We start from the raw sequence: 16,759 nt of genomic DNA on the forward strand, positions 1-16,759 counted from the left end.
CTTTGTCTTAATAACAGATTACTGTTAAAACAGTGTTTTAATACCTGTAATTGCTGGGTCATTTTAATAAACTGGTTTTCAACAACTTGGTTAGATCCTAATGAAGGTGATAGAGGGATGAATGTTTGAGATGGTATTTGGCGTAATTCTCCATAGCAAGAGGAAAGGCAGATTAACTGCGAGGATGAGGCTAACTGAACCCACCACACACTTCCCTGAGGAACAAGCCGGAGAGATGCTGCAAAAATATATTTGGGGTGAAAGAGTTATGGGAAACAAAAGTTTGGTGGATGAGATATATATGTATGGAAGCAGAAGCAAACAGGATTAGGGTCTGACCTTCTTCTAAAACGTCTGGTTATAGGGCACTTGCCAATATGTCTGGTATATCATCTTTGTAATTCATAAGCGATTAGCAAATTAGTAAATTTTACACAGCAATACACTGTGAGGGCACAGCCACTCCACACAAAATGGTGGCCTTTTCTGGATCACATTCCCCAGAAGCCTTCGGGAAATGAGTTGCAGCTGTCCTCAGTCACCTGACCTGTTGGGGGAAGATGATTGGTCGGGCGAGTCTTTAAAAGGCAGGAAGTCTGGGACAGTCAGCCACTGAGTGATGTTGGTGATCTGAGAACGGAAGCCAGCCTGTTGGGGCGACAGATCACCAGAAAAGCAAGGACTGACCAGGAACAGGAGAAACTGTGGAGCTGTGGACAAAGAACCCGTGAGTGTTTGCTAGTGAAGAAGTTGAAACTCTGTGAGGACAGAGAAATTCCTATGTGGAACTGAGGTCTGTCTATAATGTCTCAGGAAGAGACTTTTGTACGTGAAGGAGTCTTGAGAGAAGATAGCTGGTTCATGAAGAGTCTCTGGGAAAGGCTGAATTATTTTTTTAAGCTGGTAAGAAGCTTAGCTGTTAGATAGGGTTCGTTAGGCTCTGAAGAATTTCGTTAGCAGATGAAGATCTAGGTTGTTTGGTTTGTGGTGGCTGCTGTTTGTTTTACCACCTTAAATAAAGAGCACTGTTTTGAACCATAGAGTGTTGTTGGGGTCTGCTTACCTGGAACTGTCTGTTTTAGACAATTTTGGTTTACCACTCCCAGTGTGGCATCACATGAATGTACACTATTCCTATACATCATGGTGAGAAAACATTCACATAGAATTTAGTTTACAGGCAATGTGAGTTATGTCCACCCTTAGAGGAATGACATTGAATAGCAATATAAGAGTTTCATGTTATATTGCATTAAGCAAGTCTTTGAATTTAATTATACATTATCTACAGCATCTAATTCTGGTGGAACAGTTGGTACCCAGTGAATATTATTGACCCAAAATGACACTAACCCAGTAAAGTGATTCCAATGTTCCTGGATACTCAGAAATTCCCATGCAATTATTCATTGTTTTTCCCCAAAGATAACTGGGATCAAATACAAAAAAAATGTAAACATCAAAAGTAACAGTAACACAAATGTACACACAATCTGTCTTAACATAATTCTGACTTGACAGGACAAAATATGTTTGTAACTTAAACTTTTTCTGGAAAAATATTATAATGTATAATATATCAATTACAGCATACAGTCATCAGTGCAATCTGTCCATTAGAAAGCGCTTGGTATTATAGTACAAAACATAAAACAATCTGCATGAAATCAGGCCTTTACTACAAAAGTAATGATGATGGAACGTATTAGCATTTACCCACCTAATGCATGTTTGTCCAACTTTAAATACAATAAACTATATACTTGTATTTATTTAAATGAATTATTTCCATCCTATTCTCCAGTAATTAAAGCACTTTAAAAATACTGTAAAATGCTCCCAGTAATACTTCATTGTACTACAATAACCCAGTACAGAAAGGCTATGATACTGAGGTATCACAATGACCTCTAATGTGTGCTCATACACTACGCTGTTTCATACTGAAAATGCTGTTCTTTTGGACTGGAAAACTGAGAAGCTGATCAGCGTTGTAAACTGTTATCAAAACCCAAATAACTGGTTATGTCTGCTATACACAGACAGCAGGAACTTGGACAACCACGTTGTTTAGTTCATATTCCATTCTGGGACGCAGGTTGTAGGTTCTTGCAGTAACTGAGTACGATCAACCAATGGGAGACTGGCAAAGTTCAAAGTTAGAAAGAACTTGGCTTCCTGTTGTATGTGACATCTGTGCTCTTCAGCAGATGTGTGTGTATTACAGTAGGTGTGCGTGAATGTGTTTCAGTCTGTAAAGAGCAGCGGACACAGGAGACATCGAACTGGTAGGTACTGTTTTATCATTGACAAGCCGGGGTTTGAGCATGGAGCTCCACACCAGTCCAGACTGGGCTCTTTCACAGGTCAGGAATATTGGGAATGTGCAGGGGGTGCTAAAATCACAGAAATGCTAGGAAGAAAGAGGGAGACAGAGGGGTGGAAGGAAAAAGATTTGGAAAAAATCCAGGCAGAGGGAAGGAAAGCACATACAGCCAAAAGACAAATACAAATTAAGGAAAGAGAAGAAAGGAAAAGAAACTCGATAGAGCAGACGTTTGACAGTGCTGTCGTTGTTGGGCCTGATCAGAAAATGAACTGCATATATAAAGAAAAGAAGCAGCATTTGTTGACCTAATTTTTCACTATTTTGCAGAAACGTGTCTGGTCAGTCGTTCTAAAATGAAAGATCTGATCCTAGAGTTTTAAAATTACAGAACATTTAGCAGAAAAGATTAAATGCTTTGGGCCTCATTGATTCCCGTTCAGTTCCAATAGCAACTACTGTAATTACCGTAATTAATCCATCACAAACATTATTGGAAAGCACATATACAGTATAGCTGACCTCTTTATAGCAATTTTGTGATAGAAGCCTAAGTTAAGGAAAGTGACTGTCTCTTTGCCCATTATTTCAGGCAGTGAAATGGTTAACTTTAAGTTAGATTGTCATTATACAATGTTATCACATTGAATTATGATTTAAACCAAGTAAGATTTGAGTCAGTTAACTGTAACTGTGCGTAAGGATTTCTTTGAGAGTTTGATATTTTTTAATGTTTTACATTCATGCATAACATATTTGTGTTTAACATGATTGTCCACAAGACAGGGCATAAAAAATCCAGCTCCAAGCACTTTGTGTTTGTAATGTCATGAAAAGGTGCCGTGATACTCACGGGAGTAAATTACTTATTCAGAGGGATATGTACTGCCTTCTTCTGCAAATCATCATTGTATCTGGAAATGTAACTGTGCAATCCTAGCGAGAAACAACGTAGGCAGGAAAAATGAGAAGTGAGATGAATGGTATTTTCGTGTTAATGCAGTATTGGAACATTGGTGGGGTGTTCCCTGTGAGTTACAAAACATGATGTAAATATCTGAAGGTCATCTTTCCAGTGTATAGAAACCCACAAACGCACGTTTAGAATCGGGACGGTTTTGGTCCTGCTTTTACTAAAATAGAGCCCTATGTTTTCAACACCTAAGGCCTAAATTGGCATTCTTGCAAGCAAGCTATAGCAAAAGTCTTGACTTTGTAAAGTCCATGCCCTCAAAACACCAAACGGTGACCTTCTTTCAAAACTTTTTGAGCTTGTCAGTAAGAAAAAGGAAATTGGCTAGCCTCCCGTTACAGCATGTCGCTCTATCATGTTATAAAGCCGATGTGTAATGTTCGTGTTTTTTGACACTGTGACATTTTCACAGTGCTCTTCTTTGCTGGCATCATAAAGAGACTGCATGCCATCGAGCCTAATTTAGTTGCATTTATTTCAATGTAGCGGAGGTATTCCTGGATGTGTTGTGCTGTTTGTGGACATACGGCACATGGACCTTTCCTTGTTAGGTCCTGTCTTGATCACGTTGCCATGGGGGGACTTAACATTATCGCCTTGGATTGGACAGAGTTTGGACGGCAACTTGGGGCCGACGGGCTTGTGGAAACAAATCGGTTAAAATTCAACGAGAGTTGAGGGAGCTGGATTGTGTTGAGCATTTGTGCAGAGGAACAAAACTCCCCCCAAAAAGGCAATCAGGCCACATCTGAGACTGTGCACAAATTAAACTACCATCAGCACCTGTTAGACTTACTAGAAGGGGAAATGACAGTAGAAATGGTCGCCGAATTCATCAGCAGTACGTTCAGGGTCCATTCTCTAGCTAAGAAAGGGCTGACATGTTAACTAACGTGTGCATAAATGTTCTGTAAATGCAACAATCCAGAAAATACAGCCATAGATATTCTGTAGATGCTTGGTCTGTAAAACTGTACTGATTGTTCACTGCAATAAGCTTTTTCTAACTTCAAATTCGATTTTTCAATAAGCAGAACTTCATGCAATGTTTCATCAGCATGAACCAACAGCGTGGGACTCTTCACCACCGAGTTAACATTTCAGGCCTAATTCTCCGGCTTGCCGCATGTACAGTAGAATAATTAATTTATGGGGTTATGAAATCCACATCTTCCCAGGTAACAAAGATCAAAGTGTTTACCACAGATGTCTTAAAAAATATTGTCAAGTGGGTTTGAAAACGCACTGAAATAGGTTCTGAATTAACTGCGTAGAAGTTAAGGGTTTTATTTTTGCCACGCAGAAAAACCTTGCTAAATGTTTGTGCACGAACCTTATAGGAAATCAACACCTTTATTTCTAAAGAAAACATTATATATGGATCATTTCTCGCAGTTTAGCTCATGTACAGTATGTACTGTATGTGCGCTTTGATTTCTGATACAATCCTTTTTTTTTTAATCTGCCAAAATCCAATTGAATTGATGAGTCAAGAATAGTGACAAATATAAAGAAGATAATGTGGGAAATTGAGACGTGTTTTTTTAAGACCACTCAGGTATATTTTGAATTAATGTGGGCCTTCCAATTTGCAATGCGCTCGACGGCACACAAACTACCCATACTCTTCATCAGTCTTCCGTTTTTAATTTATTAATGCTTCCTGACACAAACATTCCTGTGGTGTCCGTTTTCAGGGTCCTGCAGTGCAGAATTGAAGCTACGTTCCTTAACTTCTCGATAAGTTAATGTTATTTCCTAGATCATTATTATAGTGTATTCCCATCGAACCATGGGTATTGTTACATGTATGCTATAGTCCCGAATACTGTCATTTCATTCTCATGTAATGCTACAAACATTCTTTCTTGTAACTGTGCTGTTCTAATGCAATTTTATTATTGCTCGCAACACCAACATGACTATTCGGCTTTGTTGATAGTCCCCTATTGTAAAATGACTATGATTCTACACTTTTATTACAATGATTAATGGAGCATTATTAGTCCACATTTTTACTGCCCGTATTGTAATAGGAATATAATTGTGTGGTTATATACGTTGTGCAAAGTATAAATATGCCATGCCACATTGACTCTTTTTTTTTAGTACCTTATATAGTGGCTTCTGCTGTAATGTGACAATTTTACTGTAGCCTCTTTTTGTACCATGTCTATTCTACTGTACTGACACTGTAGCCCCTCTTGTTACAGGAATGTTCTACTGAACTGCGACTCTGTCCTCCTATTGTTACATATGGCGATAGTCACAGTGCAGTAGAACAGTCTCTTCTACTATTCTGCTCCCTATTGACTCTCCGTACAACAAAAAGAGCTCCGGATTTAATTTGGATGTCACAATGTAACACATCTCGACTGTGCGCTATCCCAACTATTGAACAGTGAAAGCAGTGGTTTTTGCACTTTCATTCTATCTGAAAATGTACCGTAGACTGTATTTGTCCAAATCCGGATGGATTATATAATTATATGTGATTACAATTGCTAAACATGACGGAAGGTCTGTGCAAGGAGAAAAGCTCCATTATTCTCATGATGATGAGCATTGTTGAAGAACGTCCTCAGTCAATTCTGGTAGCTACAGTATATGGCCTTCCTGATTGGTAAAGAATAATGAAATATGTTCATCAAAATTCTGGGAAACAAATAGCATGTGATATGAATTAATAGGAAGTAATCTGTGTTCCACAAAAAGCGGAATGTTCATATCGGCACATTTAATTGAATGCCAAAGACTGTATGTTTAAGACCTGGAAGATTGTATATAAATTACAACAGATTTTTATGTAGACCAGGGGTCAGGTTAAGAAGCAATATGCAGTTATATAGATTTTAAATGTAGTTTGATTTACATTTACATTTCTAGCCCACATACCAAAATGATTTAATGTCTGACGGGCAAAGTACATAGAAAACTGTTGTGAAGCCATACATATTTTTACATGAATGTCCTTAATATTTTAAACATTTATTATAAATTGTTTATCATCCTTCTGAATAAAAGTCAATGTATTGTGACTTTTTGTTAGGTATTTTTAATGACCAATGTCTAGTACAAATCGGTCTCTGATCACATATACATTTGTGTCAATAATTCAGGTACTGTATGTCTTTATAATAATTTGGAATATATTTAAGGATGAAAGAATATTGTCCATGGTGGTCTTTGTGCTAGAATGTTGAAAATGTGGGAAGAGTATTTTTTTGAAGAGTTGATTGTAAGGTGATACAGTAAATCTGTGTGCTGGGTAGAGTAACTCTATCAAATGTTAAAGCTCATCTTATAGTTCTTCTATAAAATACACAGTGATTTTGTGTTTAAAAGTTTATGTATGTTCATTGGACTGTTCCCAGAACCAAACAAAACATGGATCCACATACAGATTACAGGTTAAAATAAAATCTTTCAGAACTGATCTCTTCCAGTGGCAATGTATTGTGTATTAGTCGCAATACTAATTTAAAATTAATCTGTTTTCTTCACATATATAGTATCAAATCAGCCTATGACATTAGAAACAGTAGTACAATTTGTTTCGAAATGCCAATGCTCTTACTTTTTAAAACTGACATTTAAACAGGAGCATGGTCTTTTGACGTTTCCTCTAGTTGGTTATGTTTGATTCTGACACATTGTCCGTTATCTCTTTCTTGCTGTGTCTCCTGTCCTGTTACATGTGTTTATTAGGGAGGGGTTCTCTGTGATCTCCTGTGCTATTGTGTGTGTTTATTACCCAGAGATAATTTCTTCTTTCCTCGCTCTTACTGTGTCTATTGTCCTGCTGTGTGTGTTTATTCCTGTGGGATTCTCTGTTGCTTGTTTTGTTTCTGGTCAGATTGAGCACAGTGACTCACTGACCTACTCAAAGACTGTCTTAAAAAAACTAGACAAAAACACTAAACAGTTGTTCCACTTCATAATACAGTTACAGTTGACCCTGAAATGATTATATATTGTTGTACAGACTGATAGGTTCATAGACGTTGACTTTGACAGAACGCACAATGATGATACCTGAAGAAGGCTCCACAGCCGAAACGTCGTTCCTTTTCTTTTCAGCATGGAATAAACCCCTTACCTGTTCTTTTGTACAATGATAACTATTAGAATGTTTGAAATAACTATCTCGGTAAAGCTAGTACTTTTTCCAAATACCTGTCCTAGACCTACTTCTCAGTTTTCTCGTGACAAACACCATTTAAAGTCCCCAGATCACGATAGAGATCAGTGATGAATGGGGAAAAAAGACATTGCTAATCAATGTCAGCCAGACACAGAAGTAAATGACCAGACTCTCCAGCTGAGATATGGGTAGATGGCAACATCTTGACTTGGCTACGTGACAAATGCAGTCATGTTATTCACTGCAAACCTATAATCCACTCACTGCTATGTCATATAAAACTTGGCAGTAGATTTGGTTGGGAAACCTCTTTCTGGATTGTACAGTATGCAAATTTCTTCAGGCTTTCATTCCAACTGACCTACAGTGATTGTTATTGACTTAATTAAGTACATTAAACACTTGTCCTAATTATTTAACTGGCCTATAAGACCTTCTGGTTTATGACCCTTCATGACCCCTGATCTTGCTGCTGTTCTAGAGAATATATACTATTTATTAATATATAGTGTGTATAAAACGTTATTGTAATGTACAGTGACGGGGTAGCTCATCCAAAATCCATCTGTTTCCAGATCAATTCTCACATTTCGAGACATTTAGGGGTGCAACAATCAACATTTCACTCCATATTGGCGTTATAGACCGCCTTTGAAAGCCAGGAAATGTAAAACAATCGATGTTGTGATAAACAGAAACAGTGTTTGGGGAATTAGCCTTTTAAAAAAAAATGAAATTGAGCTACAGTATATTTCCGCTCTAGGATTTCCTGCGGTGGTGTATCATTGTTTGGCAGGAAAGAAAGACCAAACAAGGGTTCATATACTTGACCTTCATTGGGAACCCTAAAGGACAGTGACTCCTGCCCTCGTGCACCAACCCTGCACAACTTACCACACAAAACCTTTCTTACAAGTGGTTTTGATCCATTTCAGAAGTTCTACTCTTGTCCAGGCTCTTTGGAGTTCACTTCTCATATAAATTGTACATTTTGGTTGTTTCACTCTTAGAAACGAAGGCCACGGGTTACTGTATGCATGTTAAAGTATGAAAGATCACAATTAACTCATTGACTGGAGGTCGTGGTGATGAGTCATATTGCAAATTAACCTGGAAGATCCGGGTTTTAAAAGGGCAGGTCAGAAAGAAAAGCATAAGAAGTATTTAAAATTAAAAAAAAAACCTAATTAGAATTTCAGAAGTAGGGGTTTTGGCATTTATAGTCCTTATTTTATTAGCACATGAATCCGCAGTGTCCTTTTTCAAAGTTCTGTAATCATGGTACAGATAATCCAAAAATGTTAAGCAGTATAAGGAATCAACTAATCCTTTAGTAATGGAATAATAACAGTATCTTGTGCTAAAATAAAGCACATCTAGGTTGTTTCCCAGACCAAATCACTAGAAAGCTCCCTGAATTTCATTCGTTCAAAACCTATGATGCGTTTATGAGCACAAACTTGTTATTAGTGGCTAAGATGTGTTGGCAACATCTCAAATTCAGCTCGCCGACTCAAGAGTTTTAAAGGCACCGAATCCAACATATTGTTGCTCTGAAATGGAGCACGTGCGTAACTTTATGAGACAGTCTTTACACAGACTTTGGCGGACCTTAAGTCTTCAGGACTCTTCTCAAAGTCGCGTCTGTTGGGCAGGAAACCTGTTTCTCTTCACAGTTGCCGAGAGGTTCTCTCAATGCATAAACATGTTCTCCGAAACCTGCTTGCTGAGGCCACGACGCCCAGCTCTGTGCGACTGAATTGTTCTAAAAACGAAAAACAAGGATTCCCCCTATTACTTTCGGAAACATACCGAGCTCTCACTTGTTGTCTTCTGCCCCAGCTCTTTCTGCTTCTTTCTTACTGAAAGAGAAACCCAGAATAGGTCCATTTTACCTATTCCTCCCTCTGCTGTTTCCATTCTCTGCATCCTACACAGCTCGAGACAGAAAGAAAATGCCACGCTTGACACACACACCATGCTCCAGTGTATTTATAAATCAATTAGTAAAACAGGACTATATTACTCATCTAGTTCCCTATTTACCACAAATGTGCATAGGCATTGACACACACCTAAAAATCGCAAGAACGCACTGTGCGCATTTTTTATTGATAAAAAAAAGATGCATACGTAGTGCATAAACACAAACACAGCACACACTGTATATGTGATATAGCGCAGATGTGAGTACACAATCTTTGACACTCAACAGCCACGCACTGTTTAATTAATTTTCTCTGAAATTCTGTCAGATTGCCCAACATTGCATCAAGTTACCATTTGATCTTGGACCATTTGATCTCGGAAGATTTGTATCTTCTGAGGCATAGCTAACCTGCCTCAGAAGATACAAATGTTTACAGTGAACCAATAAGGATTGAACAGAGTCTAAACCAACATTTTGGCAGGGGTGTTAGAATCTTTACCCAAGGCTAATTTGAAGTAAGCACCCATGTTAGGAATTTCAATATCAGAAGAGGCAACATCATTTGTCTGAGAAGCGCCCCCATGATGACCAATGTCATCTTGAGTTCTCGTGAAGATGACATCCGACTGCTTTCGCTGGAAAAGAGTCAAATAGTCAACAAGCTGACGGGCCGAGGAGCCTGATGACTCGAACCAGTCACTCCCGCTGCGAGCCCAGGCTCAATCAAAACGGTGGCCCACGCGCCAATCACAAATTCCGAGCGGGGTGGTGGTGGTGGTGGTGGTTCCGGGTGCGGAAGTCGCTGAAGGAGCCTTCGTGTCTGCCTCCTCCTGCCTGCTGCTCGAGCCGACGTCTGGTGAGAGTGCAGGAAGGTCTGAGCGGATCCAGACCTACGATCGACCTCCAGAGAGGAAAACAAGACGTGGTCTCTAGTTAATGGAGTAGGAGATCCTGAGACTACGAGAAGGGCTATCGCCAGCTGAGGGGCGTTCGAGAGCTGACCCATGTGAAAGAAGATCAAGACCTGTCCCGTACGAAGGGCGATCAGGAACTAATCCCCTTAAAGACCTTGTGTGTCAGAGAGAATAGCAGCATGTAAAAAAGAGTTTTCTAAAGTAAATCTAAGAATAAGAGTTTTCTAAAAGGAATTACTTGCGAAGTTCTCTGTGTGAAACAGTTGTGAAATCGCAAGCCCTTGTGCAACACAGTTAACTGTTTGGTTTCACAATCCTGCCTGAATAGAAAATGTCAGCCGTCTTGCTTTCCCTTGACATTTAACTCTTTCTGTTTTTACCAAAATCATCATTTTCTTCAAAGAAAAAAACGACAAATATCCCCTGATTGCGTAACTAAAACATGAGAGAGTACAGGTATCTGTGCCTTGTTCTTAAGAGCTGAAAAACATCTTTGCCTGTCTCTTTACATACAGTATGCAGGATTGGATCTAAATGATCTTAATGCATTTACTGTATGAACGATTATAATACATTTTCCCTGTTCCTCTCTCTCATTTTCCATGTAGCTGTGATAACATTTACGGTAACTGCACTAGCTTAAGATCTGTGGACATTATGTTGCACATCAGTGGAAATTCTAATGTATACATTTCACAACAAAAGTACCCTATGTTATGTTTGCACAGCTGTTTTTTTTTATCGGCTTGTATCACCTGAGGCATCACAATACCATAAAACAACAAATCCAACAATGCATCTTCTGACCATTTCATCCAAATCGGTGTTGTGGGGTAGCCAGAGACTCAGTGGGTGCATGATGAGGTATATCCTAATGCATTACAGGGGACACACAGATACAAACACACACATGATCACACCAGAAGCCAATTAAATTACCAGCCTGTCTTTGGACTGGGGGACAAAACCGCAGCACCTGGAGGAAAATGCTAGCAATGCTAACCACTGCACCTCTATGCTGCCCATTATCTCAAAATCATTGTCGGTTAAATGACCAAAGCCCACTGAGAGCATCCATAAGGAAGAGCAGGCGAAAAGGTTGAGCAAGAAACAGAGTGGTTGGAAGAGAGACGGAAAAGACACACAGGAGAGAGACGAAACCGTGAGACTGTACTTCTTTTGACAGACTGTGTCCAGCTGGAGCACTAAAAAGACCAGATTCTCGGTTTTAAGCAAGAGTTTTATACAGTATTTGTGGAAATACTGCCTTCCTATTTGCGGTATCCACAAGGAGAAACTATATCTTTCATTTTCTTCGTGAGTCGTTGTTTTAAATAGGGAAATTGGGATACCGTTTGTTGAGCATCCATGTTGGGGAGTACTCTAGATCTACACTAGCTTAAGATCACTGGACTGGACTGGAATTACTGTACTGTGTAACTGCACTGGTTAAACGATCTTGGACTTGACCAAAACTACTGTACCCTGCCACTAACTTTGTTTAAGATCACTGGGTTGGGCTAATATTGCTATGTAACTGCACTCGCTTATAGCTTCAAGCATCTAGATCCTACTAGAATCACTGTACTGTGTAGCTGCAGCAGACTCATAACAAGAGGAAGTTTCTAACGGTGTGGGTGCAGATTTTACATTATGTGGAGAAAGAGACAAGAGCCCTCTGAGGCCAATAACAAGGAGAAGGAAGAGAAAATGCAGAGAGAAAGAAAAGGGAAGAGAGAGAATGAGAAACAAGGAGAAAAAGAGCACAACAAGGGGACAACAGTGAAAGTGGAGGGATTTTCTCGAAAGTCGCCTCCTCTTTCTCTCTTTCTCTGAGAAGTGAGATTGTGTGGGGTATCTCAGCCCTCGCTTAACGCTATGACTAAGGAGGGATTCCTATTTTGCAGGGGCTGTTCCCCAAGCTCGGGAGCAGGGGAGAGAGTGAATGACTGAGAGAAAGTAGGAGGAGAGCAACCCCAGCAGTGCCCTCTCTCACTTCCTCACAACTTTTCTCTCTCCGCTCTAATTCAACGAGCGCTATTGGCATCACAGCCGAGTTACAATGGTACCAAAGCAGTAACAAGCGGTAGAACATTTACAGACATTCACAACAATATACATACTGTATACTGTAGGAGAGGCTCAATCGCATTTCCCAAGGCTGTGACAGGAGATACCTCACTGGGCTGAAGCTCTACTGATTTCTCTCGCAGCCCACTGTCGAGGTGCTGTAGGCGTAGCGCCCATCCTTTCCAAATATACAGTATGGCAACATCCAGACCGTTGTGGAATAGTGTTTTTTCTCCCTTTAAAAAAAAAAAAACAGGGTTCAAAATCTATGACGAGTTTAAAAAGAAAACTTAAGAAGGACATAAAACCTCAGAGCCAGAGATGTGAAGCGAGCAGCAGGGCTCTGTGCCGTTCTCATGTGGTTGCTCTCTGAAAACCGCGTTCGCTCTCTCCCTCTCTGTGCGAGCGAGCAAGCAGAACGGCACGGGTCCAGGGAGGTCGCCAGATATCGCCCTCACCTGAGAAGCCGTTTTCAGGGGAGCAAAAAAAAAAAAAACCCTGCAAAGAAAGTGGAGGGCACTCCACCATCTTAACACTTCGGAAAAAAGAAAAGAGGTTTCGTGCGTCAAGGGGGTTGAAATGATTTTAAAGAATCAATTCCTTTTTCTTTTTTTGCAGGACCAGAACCCTCGTTCTTTTGCAGCTACTGTAGATGCCAACTTAAATCATTTCTACGCAGCTAAAGAAACTGTTTAGGACAAAGTTGTTTAATACAGCTGTGTTTGGGTATGAACTAACCCAGCTCATCATTTAATCAGTTTTAAATCTATATTTAATTCCCATTGATCGCAATCTTCAAAAATCTGATCATACCCCTGCATGAACAGCCCATACGAAGTGTTGAAGGGGCTCATTGAGTTCCTCATAGTCATACTCATCTTCATCTTCCTCTCCTCATATCCAAAGACGTGAAAGGCTACGTTTTGAATTAAGGAATACAGATCTGTCAGGAGTAACTGTTGGGTTTAAGCGAAACGGCTGCAATGGTTTAGTGGAAGATTACTGTGGAAGTGTTTCTGCATGAACAAGGAAAAACACTGAGTGAAAAGAAAAGAACAAGGCACAATATCTAAGATGTTTGCACAGTTGTGTATAGAACAAAAAAACGTCTGTCCAAGTAAATTATAATTGATACTCTGTTATTATGATTTACTAGGTGTTAACTCCAATTTCCTTTGCTCGTGTATGAATGCACACTCACGTGCACACACATTTAAAGCATACACTGAGTGAAATGGTTTTGCGAGCTAAGGCTGAGAAGATTAATAACAAAACTTATGGAGTCTCTAGGCATAGCTCCTGGTTGTGTCTAGGTTGTGTAAGACCGTTGTTCTGCAGTGTATGCCAGCTGAGAGCTAAGAAATATATTTATTTTATATAGATCTACACCTGCTGCAGATTCTCTTTATTTACTGACGTTTTAATCTTTTTTTTGAGAAGACATTATCCCAGTGATGGAGGAACATAACTCTTCCGTCCCGTTCTTGTTTTTTTGTTCTCTATTATTATAATTGTTTTATTATTAAATCATTAATAAGTATAAAACAATAACGTGCCTTCTCTAATTTTCACCAGGATAAACGACCAAAAAATATCTTGACACAAACCCAGTTGCCAGCATTTTTGCTCAAGGCGGAAACGCACCTTACAAATGCACCGTTTCTGTTTAATTTGATTTATACGTTTTTGAAACTCTGTTTCTGCTGGACCTCCAATATTCTGGATGAGATTTTAGTAAACGGAGATTGGGTGTCCCTTCACACAGTGTTGCTGTGGCTGGCCTCAATTAACTTGCATTTTCGTGTAATGACAGTAATTCATTTGACGTACTGTACATCTTCATTTTTAATACATTTTATGTGCTCCCCCGCCTTTCATGTATCTGTTTTTTTTCTTAATAATTGACTAATTCTACCTCATGGATCAATAACTTTTCTCATCTTTGATGCAAAACTTGTGACCAGTTAAAGATCAATTAAACGCGTGACCAGCGGGTCTAACAGTGAACTTGCGCTATGCGAAAAGTTTAATGTGATGATCTCTTCTCCATTGTTTTAATAAATTACGGTGGTCACCTTCAAAACGAAATTAATAGATTGGTGAAACGAAGCTGTTTGTCGGTTAAACAAAAAACACTTGATCGGTGATTGAAATAAAAAAAAAATAGTCGTGGATTTCAAGTTGCAAGCCTGGTCCACCAGTATTTCCGACTTGCAGAAACTGGGAAAACTCTACCAGTATCAATTATTTGCAATTGCTGACTGACCGGCTGTGGTTGAATTAATATAAAGAGCCATTAAGAAAAAAAAAAACGAAAGCTACGGTTGTTCCCCCTAAATGAAAGCTGGAATCTACCGAATATACCGTAGTGTGCTGAATAACCATGTACATAAATACACTTTTTAATGATAGAGTTCTAGTGTTTTCTATGAGGTGGAGTCTGTCTAGAAGGCGTATTCGTTCCAAAATTGATTTTCGTTGGGGAAAAAAAATAACTGTCGAGAAAACCTGTAGCTACCTGTCGTGCAAAACGCACGACAACTTTAAAATATATTTCAGCGTTTCAGTCCTACACTGTCGGATTTACCCCACCTGCTCCAGATACGAATTTTATTGCAGAAGGTAAAAGGTGGCTTCATCAATGAAGTCACAAGTCGGCGTTTTAAAACTACAGACTATGCGTCGCTGTCAATATTACTCGTACCTTGTTCAATTTGGTTAAATTCCGCTGATGCACGACATCTGTTGTCATTACAGTCTTTGGTTGGAGATATTGATTTTAATTGGTTTGAGATATGCTCTCTAGCTTATTAACTGCCTCTGGACGGGCACCTCGATGCCGCCGTTTTTATTGTAATTGAATGGGGTTCTGTCTGTGACTGCGATTTATTTTTCCGTTCAAGAAAATTAAACATATTAGCAGCTATCGATAGCAATTGTTGATGTGGATTGTACTGCAACAGCAGGCCGTGCAAATATATTGATAATATTTTGTAAATAAAATGTTAAATATACAATACTGCAATTAAAATATATATATTGTATTAAGCTCACACAACGGAGTATTAATACTGTATGGTATAATTATCCAGAATTCTACGCCATTATTAATATTGTATGATCTCGTTTTTTTTTGGCTACCTCATTTTATTTTTCAGCCAATCAAAAACCTGAGAAGCAGCCGTTGCCAGGTGCGAAAAGACCCAAAGCAACCCAAGATTCGAGTCTCCCCTACCCAGCCAATCAGACAGAGGGACTCCTCTGCGCTCAGATCAATCCGAAAAGGAGGAGCATCGAGGGCTCGTTAAAAAGAAGATTTCTCTTAACAGTGGAACTTTCCATTCGAAGCTCGATTGAGTTGTTGATCGCTCCGAAGCTGTGGGTCAGCCAAATAACTTGTGACCTCCTTTCACAGGTATGTATAACAAGGTAATGACATTGCTTTTTATATATTGTTTCATTTATGACTTCAATTCTGTGTCGAAGGCTTGCAAAGTACTTAATGTATCTTACCCATGACATCAAGAAACCATCATCAAAGACATCATTACTAAAGGAAGGTACTGTAGGCCCGTTACATCCCAATATCTGTGGTTATATTGACTAGCAAAGGGCCCCATCTCTGGTTTAATCTGACCTTGTCAGGTGTCTCCGTCATCAGTTGGAAGTTCCATACTCCTCATCCTGACGCCAGTAACCCCAAGTCTCCTCCTGTTAGCAGCCCGGCAATATTTTTAATTAGCCGTTACGGGAGCTAGGCAGCGTTGCGTGTCTGCGGGATTTTCAGTACTCGCTCTTTGTGATCAGTTATTAACGTTCTTGTACATTTCCTAAAAGAGAATTCCGACCCAGATCAGTCTATTCTATTGTGGTTGTGAGTAGTTGAGATTTCTCACTATTAATACTACTAATAGTCATCACTATTACTTTATGTTTAGATATAGCATTTGGGAAGAGGAAGGTTGATCCGGACATATTTTTGTTCATAATAATAATATATATAGTGTTTTTTTTTTTTGCTGTGGGGTAAGTGTATGTTTTTTATAAGTAGGCCCAAATTCAAATGTAGAACATCGACGAGCCACTTACTGTCTTATCATCTAAGCACCTCTGAGCTCCGTGACCAACAATATCTTGATTGCATTCTTGATTAATAAAATGATGCCAAGCACTCTTATCTGTTCCAGTTCTTTAGCCAATCAGGTGTTTTTCCATATTAAGCAGCTTTAATCCTGAAACGCTGTCACGTTCACTCACATCGAGCTTTAGAACCTCAGATGTATGCACAGACTGCAGAATTAATTCAATTTCATTTTTGTTTGCAAGATGTGCACCGATGGGGCCTTAATCTTTGGTCTTGGACTTAAAATCCTGTGACTTTCTTAATGTCAAAAAGCGTCCT

General features: G+C 39.3%; 1 protein-coding gene and 1 long non-coding RNA gene across 7 annotated transcripts in view; one reads left to right on the forward strand and one right to left on the reverse strand.

Annotated features, from left to right (window-relative positions):
• The first annotated feature begins 621 nt into the window (after positions 1 to 621).
• The window catches only part of LOC148640828 (uncharacterized), a 32,037-nt gene continuing 15,899 nt past the window's right edge, over positions 622 to 16,759 (forward strand). For 2 of the 6 annotated variants that reach the window (XM_088619008.1, XM_088619009.1), the window contains exons 1-2: positions 2,205 to 2,288; positions 15,516 to 15,772. Coding sequence is in view for 3 of the 6 variants with exons in the window: in XM_088619006.1 (XP_088475132.1) it covers positions 15,775 to 15,786 (12 nt within the window). In the remaining 3 variants the exon portion in view is untranslated. Of the gene's footprint in view, positions 728 to 2,204; positions 2,289 to 14,824; positions 14,980 to 15,515; positions 15,787 to 16,759 lie in introns of those variants that run through there. The other 4 variants (XM_088619006.1, XM_088619010.1, XM_088619005.1 and 1 more) reach the window with 4 other exon arrangements.
• LOC148640829 (uncharacterized) lies at positions 9,421 to 12,684 on the reverse strand. Its single transcript, XR_015929963.1, has 2 exons — positions 12,411 to 12,684; positions 9,421 to 10,274 (listed from the first exon to the last, which is right to left on the reverse strand). It is a non-coding gene; the product is annotated as an uncharacterized LOC148640829 (long non-coding RNA).

This window comes from Lepisosteus platostomus, chromosome 25 (assembly GCF_059453375.1).
Source record: "Lepisosteus platostomus isolate fLepPlt1 chromosome 25, fLepPlt1.hap1, whole genome shotgun sequence".
Lineage (NCBI taxonomy): Eukaryota > Metazoa > Chordata > Actinopteri > Semionotiformes > Lepisosteidae > Lepisosteus > Lepisosteus platostomus.